Source organism: Rhamphochromis sp. 'chilingali', assembly GCF_963969265.1.
Source record: "Rhamphochromis sp. 'chilingali' genome assembly, chromosome: 20".
In the NCBI taxonomy this organism is placed as follows: Eukaryota; Metazoa; Chordata; class Actinopteri; order Cichliformes; family Cichlidae; genus Rhamphochromis; species Rhamphochromis sp. 'chilingali'.
Window position 1 is genome coordinate 16,000,624 of NC_137947.1, and position 19,071 is coordinate 16,019,694.

General features: G+C 41.7%; 2 protein-coding genes across 4 annotated transcripts; one reads left to right on the forward strand and one right to left on the reverse strand.

Moving 5' to 3' along the window:
• Window positions 1-14: 14 nt before the first annotated feature.
• Window positions 15-13,887, reverse strand: got1 (glutamic-oxaloacetic transaminase 1, soluble). Of its 3 annotated transcripts, none has more exons than XM_080869861.1 (11): window positions 13,731-13,863; window positions 11,256-11,320; window positions 4,730-4,819; window positions 3,185-3,366; window positions 2,977-3,100; window positions 2,576-2,688; window positions 2,379-2,483; window positions 2,062-2,212; window positions 1,536-1,701; window positions 1,285-1,427; window positions 15-1,090 (listed from the first exon to the last, which is right to left on the reverse strand). In XM_080869861.1, exons 2-11 carry the CDS (start codon window positions 11,281-11,283, stop codon window positions 951-953), a joined length of 1,242 nt encoding a protein of 413 aa, XP_080725987.1. In that variant the 5' UTR covers window positions 11,284-11,320; window positions 13,731-13,863; the 3' UTR covers window positions 15-950. The 3 variants fall into 3 exon arrangements, with proteins under 3 accessions (XP_080725987.1, XP_080725988.1, XP_080725986.1); XM_080869862.1 differs by lacking the exon at window positions 13,731-13,863 and adding an exon at window positions 11,998-12,488; XM_080869860.1 differs by lacking the exon at window positions 11,256-11,320 and having other exon boundaries at window positions 13,731-13,887.
• An 86-nt stretch (window positions 13,888-13,973) lies between these two features.
• nkx2.3 (NK2 homeobox 3) lies at window positions 13,974-17,072 on the forward strand. The gene is made up of 2 exons (XM_080869863.1): window positions 13,974-14,623; window positions 15,386-17,072. Exons 1-2 carry the CDS (start codon window positions 14,233-14,235, stop codon window positions 16,027-16,029), a joined length of 1,035 nt encoding a protein of 344 aa, XP_080725989.1. The 5' UTR covers window positions 13,974-14,232; the 3' UTR covers window positions 16,030-17,072.
• Window positions 17,073-19,071: the final 1,999 nt, after the last annotated feature.

Genomic DNA, 19,071 nt, shown 5'->3' on the forward strand with positions numbered 1-19,071 from the left:
ACACATCTGTTTGACAGTTTTTTATTGAAGTAGTTCATTCATTTGATCAGAACGTCTGAGGACATTTTCATTGCTTAACAATACGTCTGTTTCGTAAATGCCCTGCGTAGTAGTGCGACAGCAACCTGGTTGATCATTAGTTTGTTTGTGCTGTGACAAACGAATGTTGCGTAACAGTGCCCGGCTGCTATGAACAGTCAACGTCCACTGGCAGGTACCTGACAGAACCAGAAACATCAAAACCCTTCAGCATGCAGTGACGACCCCAGGTTCACGGCACCTGTTCAGAACGCTCAGTGTCATTTGTGCTCACTGAATGTCAACTGGAAGCAAAAAAAAGACTCTACAAATACAGATTAAATGTGAGGTCATTAGCATAGAGCTTTGTCATGAATATGATTACATAGTTCAGGCTTAAATCCTCCTTAGAACATTTGTTCACATTTAATCTAGAAATGACAAACACTGCCTCTTTATTCTTTTGAATGGATGAGTCATGAACAGTATAACATTTTTAGACTGTAGAGTCAGTGCTGCTGAGGAACCGTAATACAGCCACAGACTTGCTTCTAAATGATGCATAAAACTTGAAATACGAAACACATATTTTGAGCTACAAACAATACATTGGGGACTAAGATAAGGGTGAAAAATGATGAACACAATTACATAAGTACTCCAGAGTTTGGAAAATTGTGGCTCTTAAAAAAGATCCAAACGATCTTTGTGCAGTCTATAGAGAACTTGGTCCCAGCATGCATTTAGCCTAGCATAGCACAAATACTGAAAAAGAATGAGAAACCAGGGGCCTGTGAGCTCTCTGTGCACATGAGAAATTGTATTTGCTCCAGAAAAATCTGGAAACCTGGATGCAAACACATTCCCTGTGATCAGGATGGATCAGGAATGCAGCAGGAAGTGGTGAGAATTGGAGATATGGTGCCGTTCTTCTACTGGACCTTGGTGACGGCCTCGTGGATGGACTCGGCCACGTAGTCGATGTTCTTAGTGGTTAAACCGCACATGTTGATGCGACTGCTCGCCATTAAGTAGATATGTTTCTCCTTCACCAAATATTCCACTTGTTTGGCTGCAGGAAAATCACCAGATACTGGTTTAAGTTTTACTGACTGTGTTTGAATCTTTTAAAGATCTTTTTAAAATCGACCCCCCAAAAACTAAAACAACTTGGATGCCATGAAATTGTTTGTTAAACTGACCAGTGGAATGTGCATTTTTACTGAGCTGTGATTGTGTGCAGAAGGAAGTGATTGCTGTACTCACGGTTGAGGCCTGTGAAGCTAAACATGCCGATCTGGTTTGTGATGTGGTCCCAGGTCCCTGGTGTCCCCAAAGCTTGGAGCTTAGCTTTCAGCTGAGACCTCATCAGCAAGACTCTGTTAGCCATGGTCTTCACATTCTCTTGCCTAAAGTCAGAGAATGAAAACACTCTGCATGTCTGATATCGACTGCTTTTTAATATTGCCTCATGCACAGGTATGAGTCATCGTTTAATGATGCTATTTTACACTTACCATTCACTAAAAAGCTCAGGTGAGGTAAGAGTGATGGTGACAATGCGAGCTCCCTGAGACGGTGGGTTGGACCAGGTGATCCTGACAATCTTCTCCATCTGGGAGAGAACTCGTTTCAGGTTATCTGCATCGCGAGCCACAACGGTCAGGTTGCCCACACGCTCGTCTGATGGGACAAAAACATGTCACAGTTAAACAATACAGCAGCTAATACCTGTTACCTGATGTGTAGGTGCAGTATCTGATAAACAGCTCCTCCTCTGGTGAATCTGAGACTTGCTTAATTTGAATTTTGTGGCTATTCCTTTCAATTTAACAGAGTTTTTGATGTATTCTGTGCACATTATACTCAGCATAATCTGAAAATAAGACCAATGTATATTAAGATGACTGGATGACTGAGAACCTTCACAGACAGATGTATATTAAGGTTACTCTTCCTGCAAAGTTTAATCCCTGCAGTTGATTTAGCTTGGGATTTTCTGTAGATTCATACAAAGCACACTTTACACACAGGATCACTCACTGTAGAGTCCGAAGTTCTTGGAGAACGACTGGGCACAGAACATTTCAAAGCCCGAGGAAACAAAGTAGCGCACCGCCCAGGCATCTTTCTCCAGACTACCTGAGGCGAATCCCTGATAAGCCGAGTCAAAGAACGCAAACAGCTTCCTCCTCTGGGAGAGAACCGGATAAAAGATCAAAGGGTTATCATACTGAGATAAACACTGTGCATGCAAAATAATATCCTGTTTAAAATGACACCTTTTTGCCAGTAGTGGCAGTTCAGACCACAGTACAGACAATTTGTATATGTTTGCATGCACTTTATACGCATGTTACCATCATAACTTCAGCGATTTGTTTCCACTGCTCCTGCGTGGGGTCTGTGCCTGTCGGATTATGGGCACAAGCATGCAGGACAAAGACTGAGTGCTCTGGACAACTCTGTGGGAAACGGAGATATGAAGAAGCAACGTGAAACCCAGAAGACCAAAATGTAGTAATAAGTGAACAGTATGCTGCCACGCATTACTTACTTCCAAGTCACCAAGGAAGCCAGCCAAATCAAGGCCTCTTTTCTCCGCGTCCCAGTACCTGTACGGACGAACATCCTCAAAGCCAGCGCTGCTGAACACAGCATTGTGATTTTCTGAGAAAAACAGTAAGAAAAACTCTGAGGGCAGCGTTCGATTTTTATCATTGCTTTCATTAGATAAAAGAGTGAATAATGCTTTTTTAAATACTCCTCACATCCGACCTGACAATACAGCCAGGCTCACTGATAACATGCAGCTGTAACAAGACATTTATCAATAGAACACTTTATCAACAACTACAGTTTAAAGTCTGGGGAAAGTTCACAAAACAACCTGTAAATTAAAGTCCTCTACAGGTGTGTGCTACTTCACTGCATGTTTGTGTGTGTGCTTGAATGTACCCCAGGTAGGTGCAGACACATAGATGGGTGTTTTGGTGTTGTTGCTCCCATTGTAGAACCGCCTTAGAAACTCTGCGCCTATCTTCAGAGCACCCGTACCACCCAGACACTGGACAGCCCCGACCTGGCAGTGACATTCGAACAGTCAGTTTAAATGTAAAAACATTAGAAATTCAAAGAGTGTCGTTTGGCTTTTGACTCCACAAACCCTGTTTTCCTGGATGGCAGGGCTGTTGTCTCCCAGTACTATTTTGGAGGCTGAGGATCTGAACTCAGGCAGGCCCAGGATTGGCAGGTACTCGTGGTTTAGCCTGTCATCATGCACAATGATCTTCTCCACTTTTTTCACCACCGGCAAAACCCAGGGCTGGCCTTCATCTGTCCGATAGGCTGCAAGGAACAATGCGATTTAATGTTACAGAAAAAAGTGAAAGAATGGCTTAATATAGTAGGAAGCGGCCCTTCCCTCCTGTATTGATATGTTGTTTTTTTAGTGAGTTTTAAGCAAAAAGAAACCTCTAAGTAAGATTAAATATAACATTCCTTAAATTGCTCAGTAAACAGATACAGCAGACAGAAGTGGTTAGCTTGCGAGCTTAACACCTGTACCTTGGTAATCCTGATGTTTGTGACTTTATGGGACTCTTGAGTCATAACAGAAGTGCAAAGATCACAGGGTTTTGTGACAGGCGCACTTTCAATATCTGTTGGGTGATTTAGCCAGGCGATGTCGATGATCTACCTTTTTCTCTCTGTTATGTCCACTAGCTGGAAAGGCACTGATTATCTGTAATAATACATCTAAATTAAGATCTAGGGCCGGTACTATAGTCACGTGTGACTGAAAAGTCACAGAAAAGCAGAAAATCCTTACAGTCAAGGATCTTTTTCAGATCTCTGTGTTTTTTTAGGTAGAGAGAAATGTGTGGCCTACATTTCCCAGCTGCCATGTAGCAGCTGACCATCTGGAGAAAGAAAGGGATTACGAGGCCTCGGCTTCCTCTGCTAATCACAGGACTCAGGTATCCTTGTCCTGCCAAAACAGAGCTAAGCGATCAACGCTTCTCACACTGTTCCTGTGCAATGCAAGCAGCGAAGAAATAACTCCTTGCAGAAAGGTTAGCACAGAAAACAGCTGCTCTCAAGGACGAAATGTGGCAGTGGTTTGTTTCGGAGAGAAGCACGACTGAGCTGTAATAAATTTAAACTCCTGCTTGTTCTTGTGTAATGACAGAACAGTAATCCAATCAGCTGCCTGGTCTGCTGAGTGAGAGGTGCAGGATAGCAGAGGACAGAGATGATTCAGCTCTCAGTGTCACACTAATTGCAGAACAAAGATATATTATCAACAGAGCTGCAATCAGTAGTTGGTGGGTGTGTGATGACTGAGTAGCCTGTAGCGCGGCCAGATTAATCCGAAAATGAATTTAAGCAATAGCAATAATTACAGCACAGGTGAGCCATCACCATTCTGGACTGCCTGGTGTACTAAACTGATTAAAGTTACATCTAGATAGCTTCTGTTTAGATTTTACAGCTCAGATATCAGTCAGCAGGCTGTTTTAACTATTGCTGTGCTTAGTTTGAGGCTAGCAGTCAATTTTGTGTCACTTTCTGATTATAATAACAACAACTTGTTAGAAATTCATATGAGGGCACCATCATACAAACATAGATGAACTCGGTGTAAGACAGGCTGGAGAACCTTTCCCTCTGGGATGCAATGAATGACTGACAACAATGCACAACTTACCTCCTACTCCGAGGTTCACCTTATTTGGAAACTGGTCGTTATTGAAATCCTGCGTCAACTTGAAGACAGCCACAGGGACAGCCTGGGGGACTTCAGAAAATAGCGACATTTTTTTAAATAAATATATATATATATTTATTTATTTGTTTACTTTTTTTTTTTTTGCACTGTGGGAGGCTGCGGCAGCACGAAGAGACGAGCTGTCACTTGATCAGCTGGCTGAGCGGGATGATGGAAGACTTTCACCTTCAACTTGGATTTGGTCACTGCAAAGTGGGTGTGAGTGGATTTACCAATAGAAATCGCTCTCGGCGTTGATCCCTGTCAGTTCAAAGGTCAATAAAACAAACGCACAGGCGCTGTTGCCCAATGAACGCCGCGGGCAGGGGATTGACAAATCCTCTAGCTAATGTGTGGGGTTGAGGAAGCGTCACTGCGAGTGGGCGGTGCATGAGATTAGCGCATTTAATTTCTACGCCACAAGGTGGTGCTATAAACCTGCTTTAAAGCTCATATCTAGAGCATCTAAACAGAGCTTTAGTTGGCATGACTTGGTACAGAAAGAATTCTTCCATTAATAAATAATAGAACACAAATTAAGGTCAGAGCTCACAGACTGATTGCTGTATCATCGTCACATCATAAATGTAAATACGAACTCCGGCTGATCAGACAGCTATCACGCTTAGGTCACCACGCTCTGCAGACGAATATGTGCAAGTGTCCTAATCTGTTCTGTCCTGAGGGCCTAGGCTGAGCTGTGGTGTAAACACACTGGCTCCTCTGTGCTCTCCCCACAGCTGTCTGCAGGAGCTGAAGTGGTTGATAAATGAAGGCCACTCCAGCCTGCTCTCCGGGACCAGGAGGGCGACTTTGTGGGAAGACAAGACTTAGTTATGTTTTCTGTCTGGTATAATAAGAGTGCAGTTGCACGGCTCGACTTTAGTTTTTGTAGTTCAAAAGTTTCGCATTATGACAAATGATGGGTTATAAAAGTTTATGTGGGGTGAAATTAAATACACACATATTTGTCTAGTGCTGAAGTGCTGGCTTTGAGTGTTTTCATGCTACTTACATTTTTTTAAAATAAATTATTTTCTTTTTTCTATTTTGTTTAACTGTAAGCCATTTTTAACATATCAAATTAAAAGATTTAAAACATGAACAATACAATCAGATGTTCCCATGCACTGATGGACTGTTATAGTTTAAAATGCTCATTAGAGTACAAAATACAATTTAGCTCCACTTTCTGCATGGACAACATAAAAATCACACTTACATGTCCTGGATAATAATTTGTAATGTGCAATAATTTGCACAAAACGTATTTTAAGGAAATATATTTTTAACATTAATTTCTAGATTAGGAATATTTCTCTTATTCACATTAACAAGTGTGCATTTTAGCCTTTTTTGCAAAGGCATCCATACTATATTTGTAACAAGAAGTAACAAGAAGTATTTTGTGACAAACCAGTTATGTTGGTAATCTTATTGTAAGGAGAAGTTATATGTCATTAATTGCTGTTAATGTCTCTGACAGATAAAATAGAGAACACCACACGGACCAAGCCAATGTACTTAAGACTGTGCTTATTATATTCCTATACTATCATTGGCTCAAATGACACCACCAAATCTGAAGCAGCTCACTTATAAACGCACTGACAACTGTCATCCTGCACTAGTTCTTCGTTTTTCTTTGTTTTGCTCCTGCAGCTTTGCTCTTTTTATTCAGTCCCAGGCCCATCTGCCTTGATTTTAGCTGCAGCAGGATATCTTCACTAAGAGGTTCTTACAGATCTCTTGCAAAATATTTGCCCAGCACTAAACAGAAGACAGACAGAGTTGGCAATGGTTATAATGAAACGTAATTGCTATAGATGATTTTCCCCCTCCCAGTACTTAGTGGAGACCACGAAAACAGAACGGGATTAAATACAAGCAGCAGAAATTTATTGTTATCATTAAATCATGTGATAAATATGTACACAGGTGTAAATAGTCTTAAATATATATTGCTATAAGCTGATAATATACTGATATTATTTTTGAATATTGCTTCTGTTCCTACAGTTAACCAGGAAAAAATGCTTTAAAAAAAGTTTGTGGAATCCATTTATTCAAGGCATTCATGCTTTATGACTCAGAGAAGCACTACTATAGACAACCTTTTAGGTGGAGCAGTGGTTTGCTCTGTCTCCTCACATCGAGAAGGACTCTAGATTTGAACTTGCAGAGGCCTTGCTGTGTTTCAGTTTGCATGCTGTCCTTGTGATTTTGTGGGTACAAGAAGCACTGTGGGTGCTCAAGACAATTCCCAAGTATTTGTCTGGATTCTTGCATCCAGAGAAACTGAATCAACGTTCTGCAACACTGTAAGCATTCCTCCTTATACAAATGCATGGCTGTTATATTAATTAAGTGTGAATATGAAGTAATGCTTTTGGATATAAATTTGTCAAATTTATTTTCACAGTCTTCACCTCCTACCCTACCCCTCCTAATAAAATAAAATAAAATAAAATAAGATAATGATAATAACTAGCAACAAAGTCTAACTTCTGATCTTTCAGCCATGGACAAATCATTATTTAAGCCTTTTTATATCTTTGGTTAAGCCTTATGAACCCCTTACAAAAACATTCCTAGCTAAAGTGCTACAGTTAATCCCACACCTTGCTATCACACAACACCCAGTTACTATTTTCCCCAGTGTTTTGTCCCACATGTTGCTAACTTTCCTCACCACTTGGTCCCACCCCCACTCATCTCCTCACTTCACGCTGACAGTAGATGTTTTCATTCTTTCCAACCAGGTGAGGGTGTCTCGTATGTTAGCTATCACTGTCAGCTCTGCAATTATGGGATTTGAGCTCCCTTAGAGCAAGGCTTGGGGGCCTGGGGCGGGGCTCAGTGTGTGCATACAGAGGAGGCCCAGGGCCACGATCTGGGCTGTGATGTGAAGCGTGAGTCAGAGCAGGGAGTGACAGAAGTAGCCTCTAGCAAGACAGTTTCTCCAAAGAGAGTGTGTCACAGCTAGATCGATCAATTACTCAGCCCAACATTCACCTGCACTTTCTCTGCATTTCCCTGAGAAGGAAACACAGAACATTTGTTTTGGCATCCAGCAGAGTAACACAAATATGACAAAAAAGTCAAAGTGTGAATGGGGTTTTGTTTAATCTGATTTTTTTCTCTCTTTAAAATTTTGCATGCAGGTTATCAGCGCTGCTTATAGGAAGCTGACACTAAAACACACAAAGGCATTCAGGCACAAGACAGTCACATTCCAGCTGCGGTATCACAGAAACACAAACAAGAGCGTGTGCGCACACACCGCTGTGCATTCCTAGGGCAAAGTTTCAGCGCCGTTCACATGTTGCTCTGGCCCCGGTGTCTCTGGGTCAGAGAGCTGTGGTGAGTGACCACCTTTTTAGCTTCCCGCCTTGTTTGTTTTCTAAAGACAGTGTCATCAATTCTCTAACAAGGAACTAGACACAGCAACAACAAAGAGCACAGGACCTCCCTGTTGCTCCCTGAGCAGATCAGTGACTGACGGACCGTGCATGCAGTAATAGATATCAGTAATCTCTGTGTCAGACTACATTCCAACCAGGGTGCATGAGCGTTTGTCTGTGCAAGTTTAGGTTGCAAATGTCTTTTGTGCTCCATTTGATATCATGACATAAAATCTCCTTTTTTTGTGTGCATGCAGATTTCTACCCTGCTGACAAAAGATGACAACCTACAACTGGACTCAGTGAACTACCGTAGTATGAGCCACGAATACATCCAAGTGCAACCTTAGTTGAATTGTACTGGAAGATGCAAAATCTCAGACATCTCATGCCTAATATTGCTTTGACGGGGTCTGTATGTTCCACAAGTTCAAATGTATGGAGCCCACAGTTAACAACATGGAGGCAAAAAGTAAACTCACTGACATAAGGGCTACACACCATTGGAAGAAGCCTGACAATTTAAGACTGCATGTGCCACTCACGCAAAATAAAACAACACCTAAGCACTATAGTGAGCATATTTCAGATCGATATGGTGATATATAGTCCTCTTGCACCTGACAATGCAGAAAAGGGCAAACTGCCAGTAGTTAGCTTAACACAACTGCTAGAAACAGATAATAAGATACAGGAAGTCCTATATTTATTTTACATAACATTCTCCTGAAATTTGTCTTAATTAATCAAACATTTCCAAAAATACAGAGGTAAATTAAAACAAACCATTAAAATGCCTTAGCTGTTTTGCTTGAGTATAAGTTGGTATGTATACATTCACATACAGTGAATAAGAAAGTGTACACACGGCAGTATGCAGTCTTGTGAAACATTCAGAGAAACTGCAGACAAACTAGAAAGCTAAATCTCAGACTCTACAGACGTTAATTAGCATGTTAAATGTTAAAGTTCACGACAGTACAATTATGAAAAGACTGAATGTGTATGGCTTATTTGGAAGAGTTTCCTCTTTCTAAAAAAGGACATGGCAGGATGGCTTAGGTTTACAAAGTTGGAGCTTGCGCTCATTGAGTCGACATTGAACCCCTCTGAATAGCAAAGTATTGTAGAAACAAATGTGAGGCCATCTGTCTAAAAGATAAAGCTTCGCTAAAACTGAGTCATACAACAAGACAGTGATTCCCGGCACAGCAGCAAATCCACAGCAGAATGGATGAAGAAGAAAAAAATAAATCAAGGCGTTGCAATGGCCCAGTCAAAGTCCTGACTTCAACCTGATTGAAATACTATAAAGGGATGTGCATAAATAAATGCCCACATGAACTGAAGCAATAATGTAAAAAAGAGTGGGCCAAAATTCCTTCTTAGCGATGTGAGAGACTGATAAAGTTAAACAGAAAATTATAACTTCGAGTTACTGCTTCTAAAGGTAGCTACTGAATCATTGGGTGTACTTTTTAACAGGACTGCATTTGGACTTTGAAGGAATATTAAAAATGGTTGTGTCTCATTGTTTTTCGCTGATGTGGCCTTCAAGCTGGGTGGAACCTCAAACACAAGGTCTACGTTGTGTTGTTCCACTTGATTGATTTTGTCTTTTTACCAACTCAGGCACTTTGGCTTTATACAAATATGCACGCTAAGACACAAAGACAGGAAGTGGAAGATGTTTTTTTAATTTTTTTTTAACCCAAAGTACTTGCTTTTTTGTCTGGATTAGGTAAAGAGACACAAATATGATAAGTGACAAAGGAAACAAACTTTATCTTTCATGACTTCTAATTATGTTGTATATTTTGAATCCAGATGGGGAGACCAATTCTCCCTTTTGCTAGGAGGTCAAAGTTCAGGGTCAGCTACAGATCTGGGACTCTGTATCTTCATATATGAGGATGAATGCCTGCCAGCGCTGGAGCTTGTAGCAAAGCTGTCTGATTGAAGGCCTGGTCAGCTTTGATCCTAATGGTTAATCTGAGCATCAGCATTGCCAAAACCCGCTGCGTGCTGAAGCTGCATTGTTAGATATTTTATACAGTTAGTATTTACAAAAATGGGACTTTATTGATAACTAGTCAGATATTTGCCAAAACAGTCTGTCACTTTGATAGAAATACCACCGCGGTTGCTGGACAGATGCTAATATTTTCTCTCAAGGATGTTTACCTCTGGAAGCCAGGATGCACGCATACTTTTATTTTATGGTAACATTGTCCTTCCCAAGAGAGCTGTTACTGATTCAGCAAGTTAGAGAGAGTTCCTCCAGCAGCAAGCTGAACTTGATTCAACCTTTTGATAATTTTTAAAAAAAAATTTCACCAGCTCTAGCCAAGTGGGACAGCGTATATAAGCAACTAGAGGCACCTACATCCTCTCATTTGAAAGCCTGCCTCCCCGCACTGTCTTTATCTACATTGACTGCATGGCAGCAGAGAGGATAAGCATATTTAGGTTGCTTGTTTCCTCCCAAACTACATTCCCAACACCGTAGATCATAGATATTACAACCCTTACATCCCCCTCTGTTCGCACTCATATATACAAACACACACCTGCTGGGGCAAGGCCGTCTGGGAGGGAATTACAGCAGCCTAATTTATGAGGCCCAAGGGAGGGCAAAGGGCAGGGGATCCAGACTGGCCTGACCTCACTTCCTCTTTTCATGGTCTCTAAGTTAGAACTGTGATACACAGAACAAGGTGTCAGCTCTCAAACAAATCACCCTCTCACTGTCTTTCAAACAAGACAGCTAATTAGGGTATCTTTTTTCCTAACCTGGTTAACACAATGAGCCCTGAGGGAGTGTTAACTATTATCATAGGCCTGCCTTTGTGGACTATATGGCTCTATCAGAGTCCAAAGTAAGTGGGTGAGAACAGGGTTTTTGCTGAAAAATCTGGCCCGACGCGGGCTCGCCTTTGGCCTCCTCATTTCCTCCAATGAGAAGGTGCTGTCATCCGTCACTCGGTTCCAGGCAGCGGCACAATAGCACAGTCTGGGTCCTGGCTACTGACACCACCACATGGGTTGCTGATAACACTCACCTTCCGGGACCCAGAAGAACTGAGACATTACTGCCACACAACAGTTTGGTCCACTGCCATTCTTTCTGTTGACCATGAAATTAAAGGAAAACGGAAAGTTAATTATGAGCTACATGAGGCGGACACACTCTGTATCTGCTCTCACAATCTTTTCAAGTTTTTTTTTTCTGTAATGCACAGCCTCATTATTTACATATTGCATGCCCTATATGCAAGATGATGGGGAAAGCGTCACACCCAGTTAAATAATCCTGTTGGACTTGTTGGACATTGGGGAAAACGCACTTGAGCTAATCTGTTTTCCTAAAGTAGCAATCTATTGTTGTTATTGGCTGATTAAGAGCACTTTAAGAAAAATGGATAGTCACACTTGAGTTCCTCATCACACATACAGGCTGTTGGTAGAGCCTGTTAATAATCACCTCCATTGTAAAAGGATTGTAAGTGCTCTTCTACACAACTCTGTCAAGTCATAATATCAAACCTTCATTCTCTCATAAATAAACAGCTGTTTGCATCAACCAGTCAGACACAAAACCCAGAAGCAGCGATGATAAATGTTGTTATTTCTTCAAACGTCTGGTCTGTGCTCTGTGCACCCTGTATCTCAGTGGTGTACTGTACACCTGCCCCTGCCCTGCTTCAGTATACGTTAGACTGCCAGAAATATGGAGATAAGGAGGGAAACAAGAAGAGACACGTTAAGCGCTGCTTGGCAAAACACTAACTTTGAAGAACTCACCAGAAAGTGAATTGTGCGGAGTGACTGAAATTTGACTCCCACGGAGGCAGAAAGCTGATCGGGGTTTTTTTTAAAGTTATTTTTCAAAATCCATTTAATTTTTTTTAAGGCTTAGGCCTCTGCAGCCTGTATCCGCTCTGACCTCTGCTGTGGACTCGACCTTACCGAGGCTGTCAAGACGATTCAGAAATGAAGATGATGTATTGGGGAGTCGCATTCACCAACGAGTCGCTCCTTGACACTCTCTGGGAGTCTGGGTTTTGTTAAAGGCAGGAAACAGACTCTTCCGCTCCGTAAACACGAGTCTTTACTTGGCCACTTTTGGACTGCCGGTGGCACGCGAAGCCCGTGATGATGGTCAGTGGGGGGCTTTAGAGGCCCTGTGCACTCTAGGTCGAAAGCGTGGTGACTCTGCTCGGACCCGTGTATACAAGTAATTGTTTTAACCGCGTAATCTCTTTTGGGGTATTAATAATTTTCTCCTAAACACTTTAAATAAAACAAAACAAAGCAACCCCCCCCCCCCCCACACACACACACACACACACACACACACACAGCTATTACTCATTTATGTCTATGTTTGGTATTTTTAAATTATTGCACTCATTAAAAAGGAATGAGTAAATATTTGGGAAACAAAATGACCAGATTTACTGCCCTTTGGGTTGCTTTACGAGCTTCTATCACGTAAATTCCACCTAACTCGCGCAAACTTCCACTGTGTGGAAATTACTTTTCCTTATTAGTAAATCTTGATAAATTATTTAATGTTTAAATTTGCGTCCAAGCAGCACTAAGTGACCACTATATTTTTTCAGAGTGCACAGAGAGTTACTGTGGCCTAAAAGCTTTTCTTTTTTTCAGACTCAGTTCAGCTCTTGACTTAAACTACTCCACTTAAACCGGCCTTTTTTGAATAGACGTGTATCTCCATGGGAGGGGGTGACGCTATCCATTTCTAAACAGCGCCTTGTTGATGGTGAGCGGATGAGATTATGTGGACATGCTCTTCTTTTCTTTCCACACGGTTTGAGAGCAATGGGTCCTCAAACCCTGGCGCCTGGACCTGGCCAAAGATAGTCGACCAGAAGAGAGGTGTCTCGTTTCAGCACGTTTATCCCTTAAGCACAAAGGTAACTTAAAATGAAAGCTCATTAATTTACCTATTAATATACAATATAATATAATTGTTAATATAATAATTATTATTTTCTTTCCTTGTAGCGCTTGAAGCTGATCATTTATTTATTTATTCATAAAAGGTTTTTGCTTTCCTTTTACCAGTGTCAAGAGGAACTATTATTGTGGCCACATTTTCGTGGCCAAATCATCCTAAAACTTCCACAAATAAATAAGCCATAAATAATTCACAGACAACAATTTAGCACTGAGCATTCTTTATGCCTCTCACGGTTGCCGGATTCATCTCATTTCCCACACTCTCGTTATATGATATTATCAAGGAATTGCCGAGAGGGGAAAAAAAGATAGGCCTAATCTTAAAAATCGCCAAATCTGCGATGTTGAGGGATCGTCCAAGAAATAAGTGAAATTCTTTAAAAAATAATACATAAATAATCGAATAAATAAATATTGGTTCCGCCAAGTTAAGTATTTTTGTGGGCTATTTGCATTAAACTACACAACATAATATGCTTTGCCTAATTATTACAATTGTGTGACAGCGTTGATGCAGAAACATTTAAAGCATGAATTAAGAAGTTCCTTACCTTTCAAAATATTTCCCAGTTTCACTGCAGTCGATGGCATCAATATTATTTCATAAATTAGGGATAACTTCCTGACATATGTAGGCTACACCTAAATAGAACAGAGAGGGAAAGGGGGAGGAAGAGTGCGAGAGAGAGAGGGAGAGAGAGAGAGAGGGAGACCCTACCAATCCCTCCCCCGCTTCAGGACGTCACTGAGAGGGAGAGGACAGCATCTTGGCTGACCCTCTCTCGCTAGATAACTGAATTCAGCCAACCAAACGGGATCGATCTTTCTCTTTCTCTCTCACCCATCCAGCCACAGACGCATATGCAACTAAGAGGGATGTCACAGCTGAGAGAAAATCAGTTGTCTTCGGTGTGTATGCAAAAACAACAGAGCGCGGCCGTTCCTCTGGTTTACGCACGCCTAATTTTCTTCTTTTGCGCGTCCGGAGGCGAATCGGTCCCGTTCTTGGACTGCTGATCGGTATATTTTGCCATCTCTTTCTTGGTGGTAATAATGATTCCTAGTCCGGTCATAGGTTCGTCCTCCACGCCTTTTTCCGTGAAGGACATTCTGAAGTTAGAGCTCCAACAACAGTCTCAGCAGCACCAGCTACAGCTGATCTCCTGCTTCGGTCTCTCTGGTGCGCTCTCACAGCCTGGAGCTCTATCGAACAAATCCTTCCGTTCTCACTCGCCGCCCTCCTGCATGCTGGCGGGCAGAGACACCCCAAGCCCCATCAGCTCCTGCCTGTCGGAGAGCGAGGAGAGGATGGCGTACCTCAACTCACTGAATGTGCAAGACCGACTGACGGACTCCGGTATCCACGTGGAGGTGTTCGGCAACCTGGGGCAAACCCACTCTGCAGACCTCCGGCCGGAGACAGAGCAGGACGAGCATGACGGCAGTGAGTACACAGTCTACTGAAGCGAGTTACTCTGAGGGTGTTAATTGTATAAAAATGCACATGGACGAAAATGCCAAAGGAGAAAATCAAATCATAAAATCTGAATTAAAGTTTCCTACGAGACAAAAAAAAGGCTCATCAAATCTGACATTGATACATTTGATGAGCAGTTTCTGGAGAAACGTTTTCCGATTTCTGTTTAAATTATTATAAATTGATCGCCTAACACGGACAACAAGAAAATAGGCCCCTGGTTAATAATATACATAATATATATTTTCATAATAGGACCAAACAATGGACGGCAAAGAACAACAACAACAACAAAAAGATTATTATTTCATACAATTCATTAGCTGCCAGCTAACTGAGTAAGACTGGCAGAGATTAAAGTGTTTACATTTGCAAGCTGCTAATTTATGTTTGCTGAATATATTAAACTGATGATCCAAATTGTCACGCATTTAAAAAGACGTAGACACTTCCAGAAACACAAGACAGAAACTATATTTAGCCTCATCTGATTTGAATGTATCAACATTCACGTTTAGTTAATGTTCGTATATAACATGACGTCATTATTAGTATGCCTCCCTAATTTTATTTTTCAATACATTTTACTAGCAATTTTCAATTAGGCCACTTCCAATACACTTGTACAATAAATAATAAGAATAAGAATTAAATTTGTAATAAATATATACTTGAAAATAATCAAGATGCTAGCTCTGATGTGTAATTGAACATGGTTTCTCCATGCAGAGAGCTGCGGTGTCATGCCGGGTGAGTGTGAGGATCCAGACTCGGAGAAGCCGGCCACCAAGCAGCAGAGGACCAGACGGAAACCTCGCGTCCTCTTTTCCCAGGCTCAGGTGTTTGAGTTGGAGCGGCGCTTCAAGCAGCAGCGTTACCTGTCCGCCCCGGAGAGAGAGCATCTGGCCAGCTCCCTTAAGCTCACCTCTACCCAGGTCAAGATCTGGTTCCAGAACAGGAGGTACAAATGCAAGAGGCAGCGGCAGGACAAGACCCTGGAGATTGCGGGTCATCATCACCACCATCACCACCCACCACCGCCTCCAAGGAGGGTGGCTGTGCCGGTTCTCGTCCGAGACGGGAGGCCTTGTCTCGCTGGATCTCAGAACTATAATCCCCCTTACACAGTCGGAGCTCCCAATCCGTACAGCTACAACGGCTATCCAGCCTACAGCTATAACAACTCGGTGTATAGCAACACTTACTCTTGTACTTATTCTAGTTTCCCTTCTCTCCCGCCCAGCAACGCCTCTGCCAATGCTTTCATGAATATGAATTTGGGGAACATTAGCGGACAGACGCAAAGCCAGGCTCCCCAAGGACCAAGTGTCACACCCTGCCAAGGAGCTCTGCAGGGCATCCGGGCATGGTAGCGCGGTCTTTGCGCACAATCAGAAGCCTGTCTTGATGGATAGACTCGAGCATGTAAACATCTTCAACTAATGCCGTGAAAACCACAATTTCAAATTCCGTAACACATTACAGAGCGCAGGGGTCAGTTTGTTCTAACTCCACAGGCATATGAAGAAAAATGGACTATTATAATTATAATAATTTTTTCCCCCTCTGAGCCACGTGTTTAGAAAACTTAGCGAAGTTGTTGTGTTATGTTTGACGGATTAGCCAAAACTATCCGCAATGGTTCAAAACTGATGTATTGTGCTTAAAAAATAAAGGAAAATCCCGTGTAAATTTTCGGTTACGCAAAGACCTATAGATTTCATTAAGAAAGTGAAGTCTTTCATGAATTTTATTTGGATGCATAAAGTTGCAAGAAATTAACATGGATCACAAATGCAGGACAATTTAGTATTATTTCTATTAAGATCTCCCCCCTCTTTTTTAAAATTTGTGTGACTTGGGTTTAACCTTAAGGCTTTGTTTTTTCACTCCAAAACTAAGTGAGTGACACTGAAAGCCAATGAACTGATTTAAAAAAAAGAGGCGCTCAAATAAGGCTGTTTCTAGGCTCGAGTTAAAAACCACAAAACGATGCAAGTTATCAGCGATCGTGGAATTAAAGAGCATAATAACTGTCATGGCACGACTGATTGAAGTGGAGTGTGCTTTGTGTGTGAATCTGTGCGTGTATCTGTTCTTTTTCTTCTTTTTTTTTAATGATGTTGACTGAGGTCTATTCCAACATTTCTTATCGTCTGAAATCTTTTCTCAAGCCAAGAAAACGTTTTTTTTCTTGTGTGAGAAAGCTTGCGCTAGACTTCGGCTTGAGACAAGAACCAGAAACAGAGAGAATTTAAAGGCGAGCTAATGTCCGGTCAGGATTCAGAGATGGACATTAACCAGACGGCCAGCATCCCCGGACCCACAGAGCATAAAAACGAGAAGAACATTGGATGATAAATACTCTTACGACTCCTCTTCTTTTGCTAAATAATAATAATAATAATAATAATAATAATAATAATAATAATAATAGATTACCTAAAGCTGTGTCACATTTATAATTACAATAATGTCATAATTACATAATAAATACTGATCTGCACTCACTCACAGTGAGGCAAACCCAGACCACATATATACTCTTTCTTCAACTCTCTCTAACACACACACACACACACACACACACACACACACACACACACACACACACACACACACACACACACACACACACACACACACACACACACACACTTCGTTGTTTAGCGATGGACTTAAGCAAAGCCTTTACCCACCAGGCACGCCGAATACCCTGACGCTATTAATGGAGATAAATGGCAAAGTAAACAGCGTGTTTGTCTCCCTTGATAGCTTCACTGGCCACTTCCCTCGGCTACTGCACTGCCGGTAGGACATACCTGGTGTCAGCTCTAAGTGCTGCAGAGTCACCAGTGTAAATAGAGCTGGCGACAGGACGGCGATGCCTGAGGACGCGGCTTGGCCACGGGTTCTCTGACAGACACTGCCGCGATCGCTATCTTCTGCTTCCAAAGATAGCAGCTCAGCGGCTCATCGCTGCGCTGTATAGGCGTGGAGTTTCCTAAAACAAAGTGTCTAGAGGCAGACACGCAAGGAGCTCACAATAGAACCGAGGCCCAAATATAGAGAAGGAAAGAAAGCGGGAATAAAAGCTCTATCATTGGGTTTCATTCTGGCTGCACCCTGTCAGCTGTGCTAGGACATGTTTTCATGTCTACAGCACTATTACCAAGTATACTGGAACCAAGAATACTGGAACATTAATATTCGGTTTAGCGTAAAACAATAATAAGTCGTCAAAATTCCGCGTGACTTGATTGGCTTTTATCTGATATAGTATTAAATATTAAAAAAGAAAAAAGAAAAAAAAGAAAAGGTTTTGACTGAAAAAGCCAGTTGATCACAAGTCCACAAAAGTTCAAACGTTATACTCTTTCTGTGTGAGCACAACAGTAAACTAAATCTTTCCTCACAAACCAAATCTCATCAAAAATATCTCTTTTGGTAGAACATATGCACTTGCAGAATTTCACGCTTAACGCTCCTCACTGGACAAAGGCAAGTAGGGTCGAGGTTTTATTTAGACACGTGTAATGACGTGTGAGACTCCATAATTACAATCAACATGACGCCATTGATTTCAAACCGTTTTTGCAAAATGAATAATAAACTGCATTCCGAAGCTGATTTGCAGGATTCAGATGTTCTATTTTGAAACTGACATGTTGTGGTTTGGACACAGGAAACTGCGCTAAAATTTAAATTTATCCCTTCCAGGCACTTAAAAACACCCTGGAGGGTGATCTGGCTTTGAGGTACAAAGGGAGATTTTACTGCAATTACTAGAAACAAAAAACATGGAGGAAGCAGCTCGCCGCATCTGTCAGTACATCTCCTCACCTGAAAGGTAGATTGTGTAATCCTGGTCTTTATGGGAGTGCGTATGTGCATGTGCGTAGCTGTCGTCTTTTATTTTCACTCACGTGTAACTGCGAAGACCAAGAATCCTGTCCACATGGCGGCGCTAGACACCTGTTCGAGCAACAAGGCAGAACCAGCAGACGTCCATCTTCACACTGGACTTAAGATGTGTTTTATTATAAAATATTTAAACATGCAGGTCTTTAGGATTCAAATTGTGCACAATTTTACCAGTCACATAATTCACAATGATAAAAAATGGACATTTAGTTTAATTAAAACTAAATAATAGATGGAAGAAGCCCTGCGACAGACTGGCGACCTGTCCAGGGTGTACCCTCTCGCCCTATGACAGCTGGGATTGGCTCCAGCCCCCCCCTCCGCGACCCTGAAAAGGATAAGCGGTAGCGAATGGATGGATGAATGGATGAATGGATAGATGGAAGATTTTTTTAAAAATCAAACTAGTCCTTTTTGGATTAGTTTAGACTCAAGTGGAAAGTAAACTTGAATTTTCAAAAGAGTTATTTATGGTTTTTAAATGCAAATTC

Coding starts and splice junctions, on each gene's coding strand:
- got1 (XM_080869860.1), bottom strand. CDS start 13,770: ATGCCATCGACTGCAGTGAAACTGGGAAATATTTTGAAAG. Junction 4,820..13,730: donor ACTGGGAAATATTTTGAAAG/GTAAGGAACTTC, acceptor TATTTTCTGAAG/TCCCCCAGGCTGTCCCTGTG. Junction 1,091..1,284: donor TAGCTTCACAGGCCTCAACC/GTGAGTACAGCA, acceptor ATTTTCCTGCAG/CCAAACAAGTGGAATATTTG.
- nkx2.3 (XM_080869863.1), top strand. CDS start 14,233: ATGATTCCTAGTCCGGTCATAGGTTCGTCCTCCACGCCTTTTTCCGTG. Junction 14,624..15,385: donor GCAGGACGAGCATGACGGCA/GTGAGTACACAG, acceptor TTCTCCATGCAG/AGAGCTGCGGTGTCATGCCG.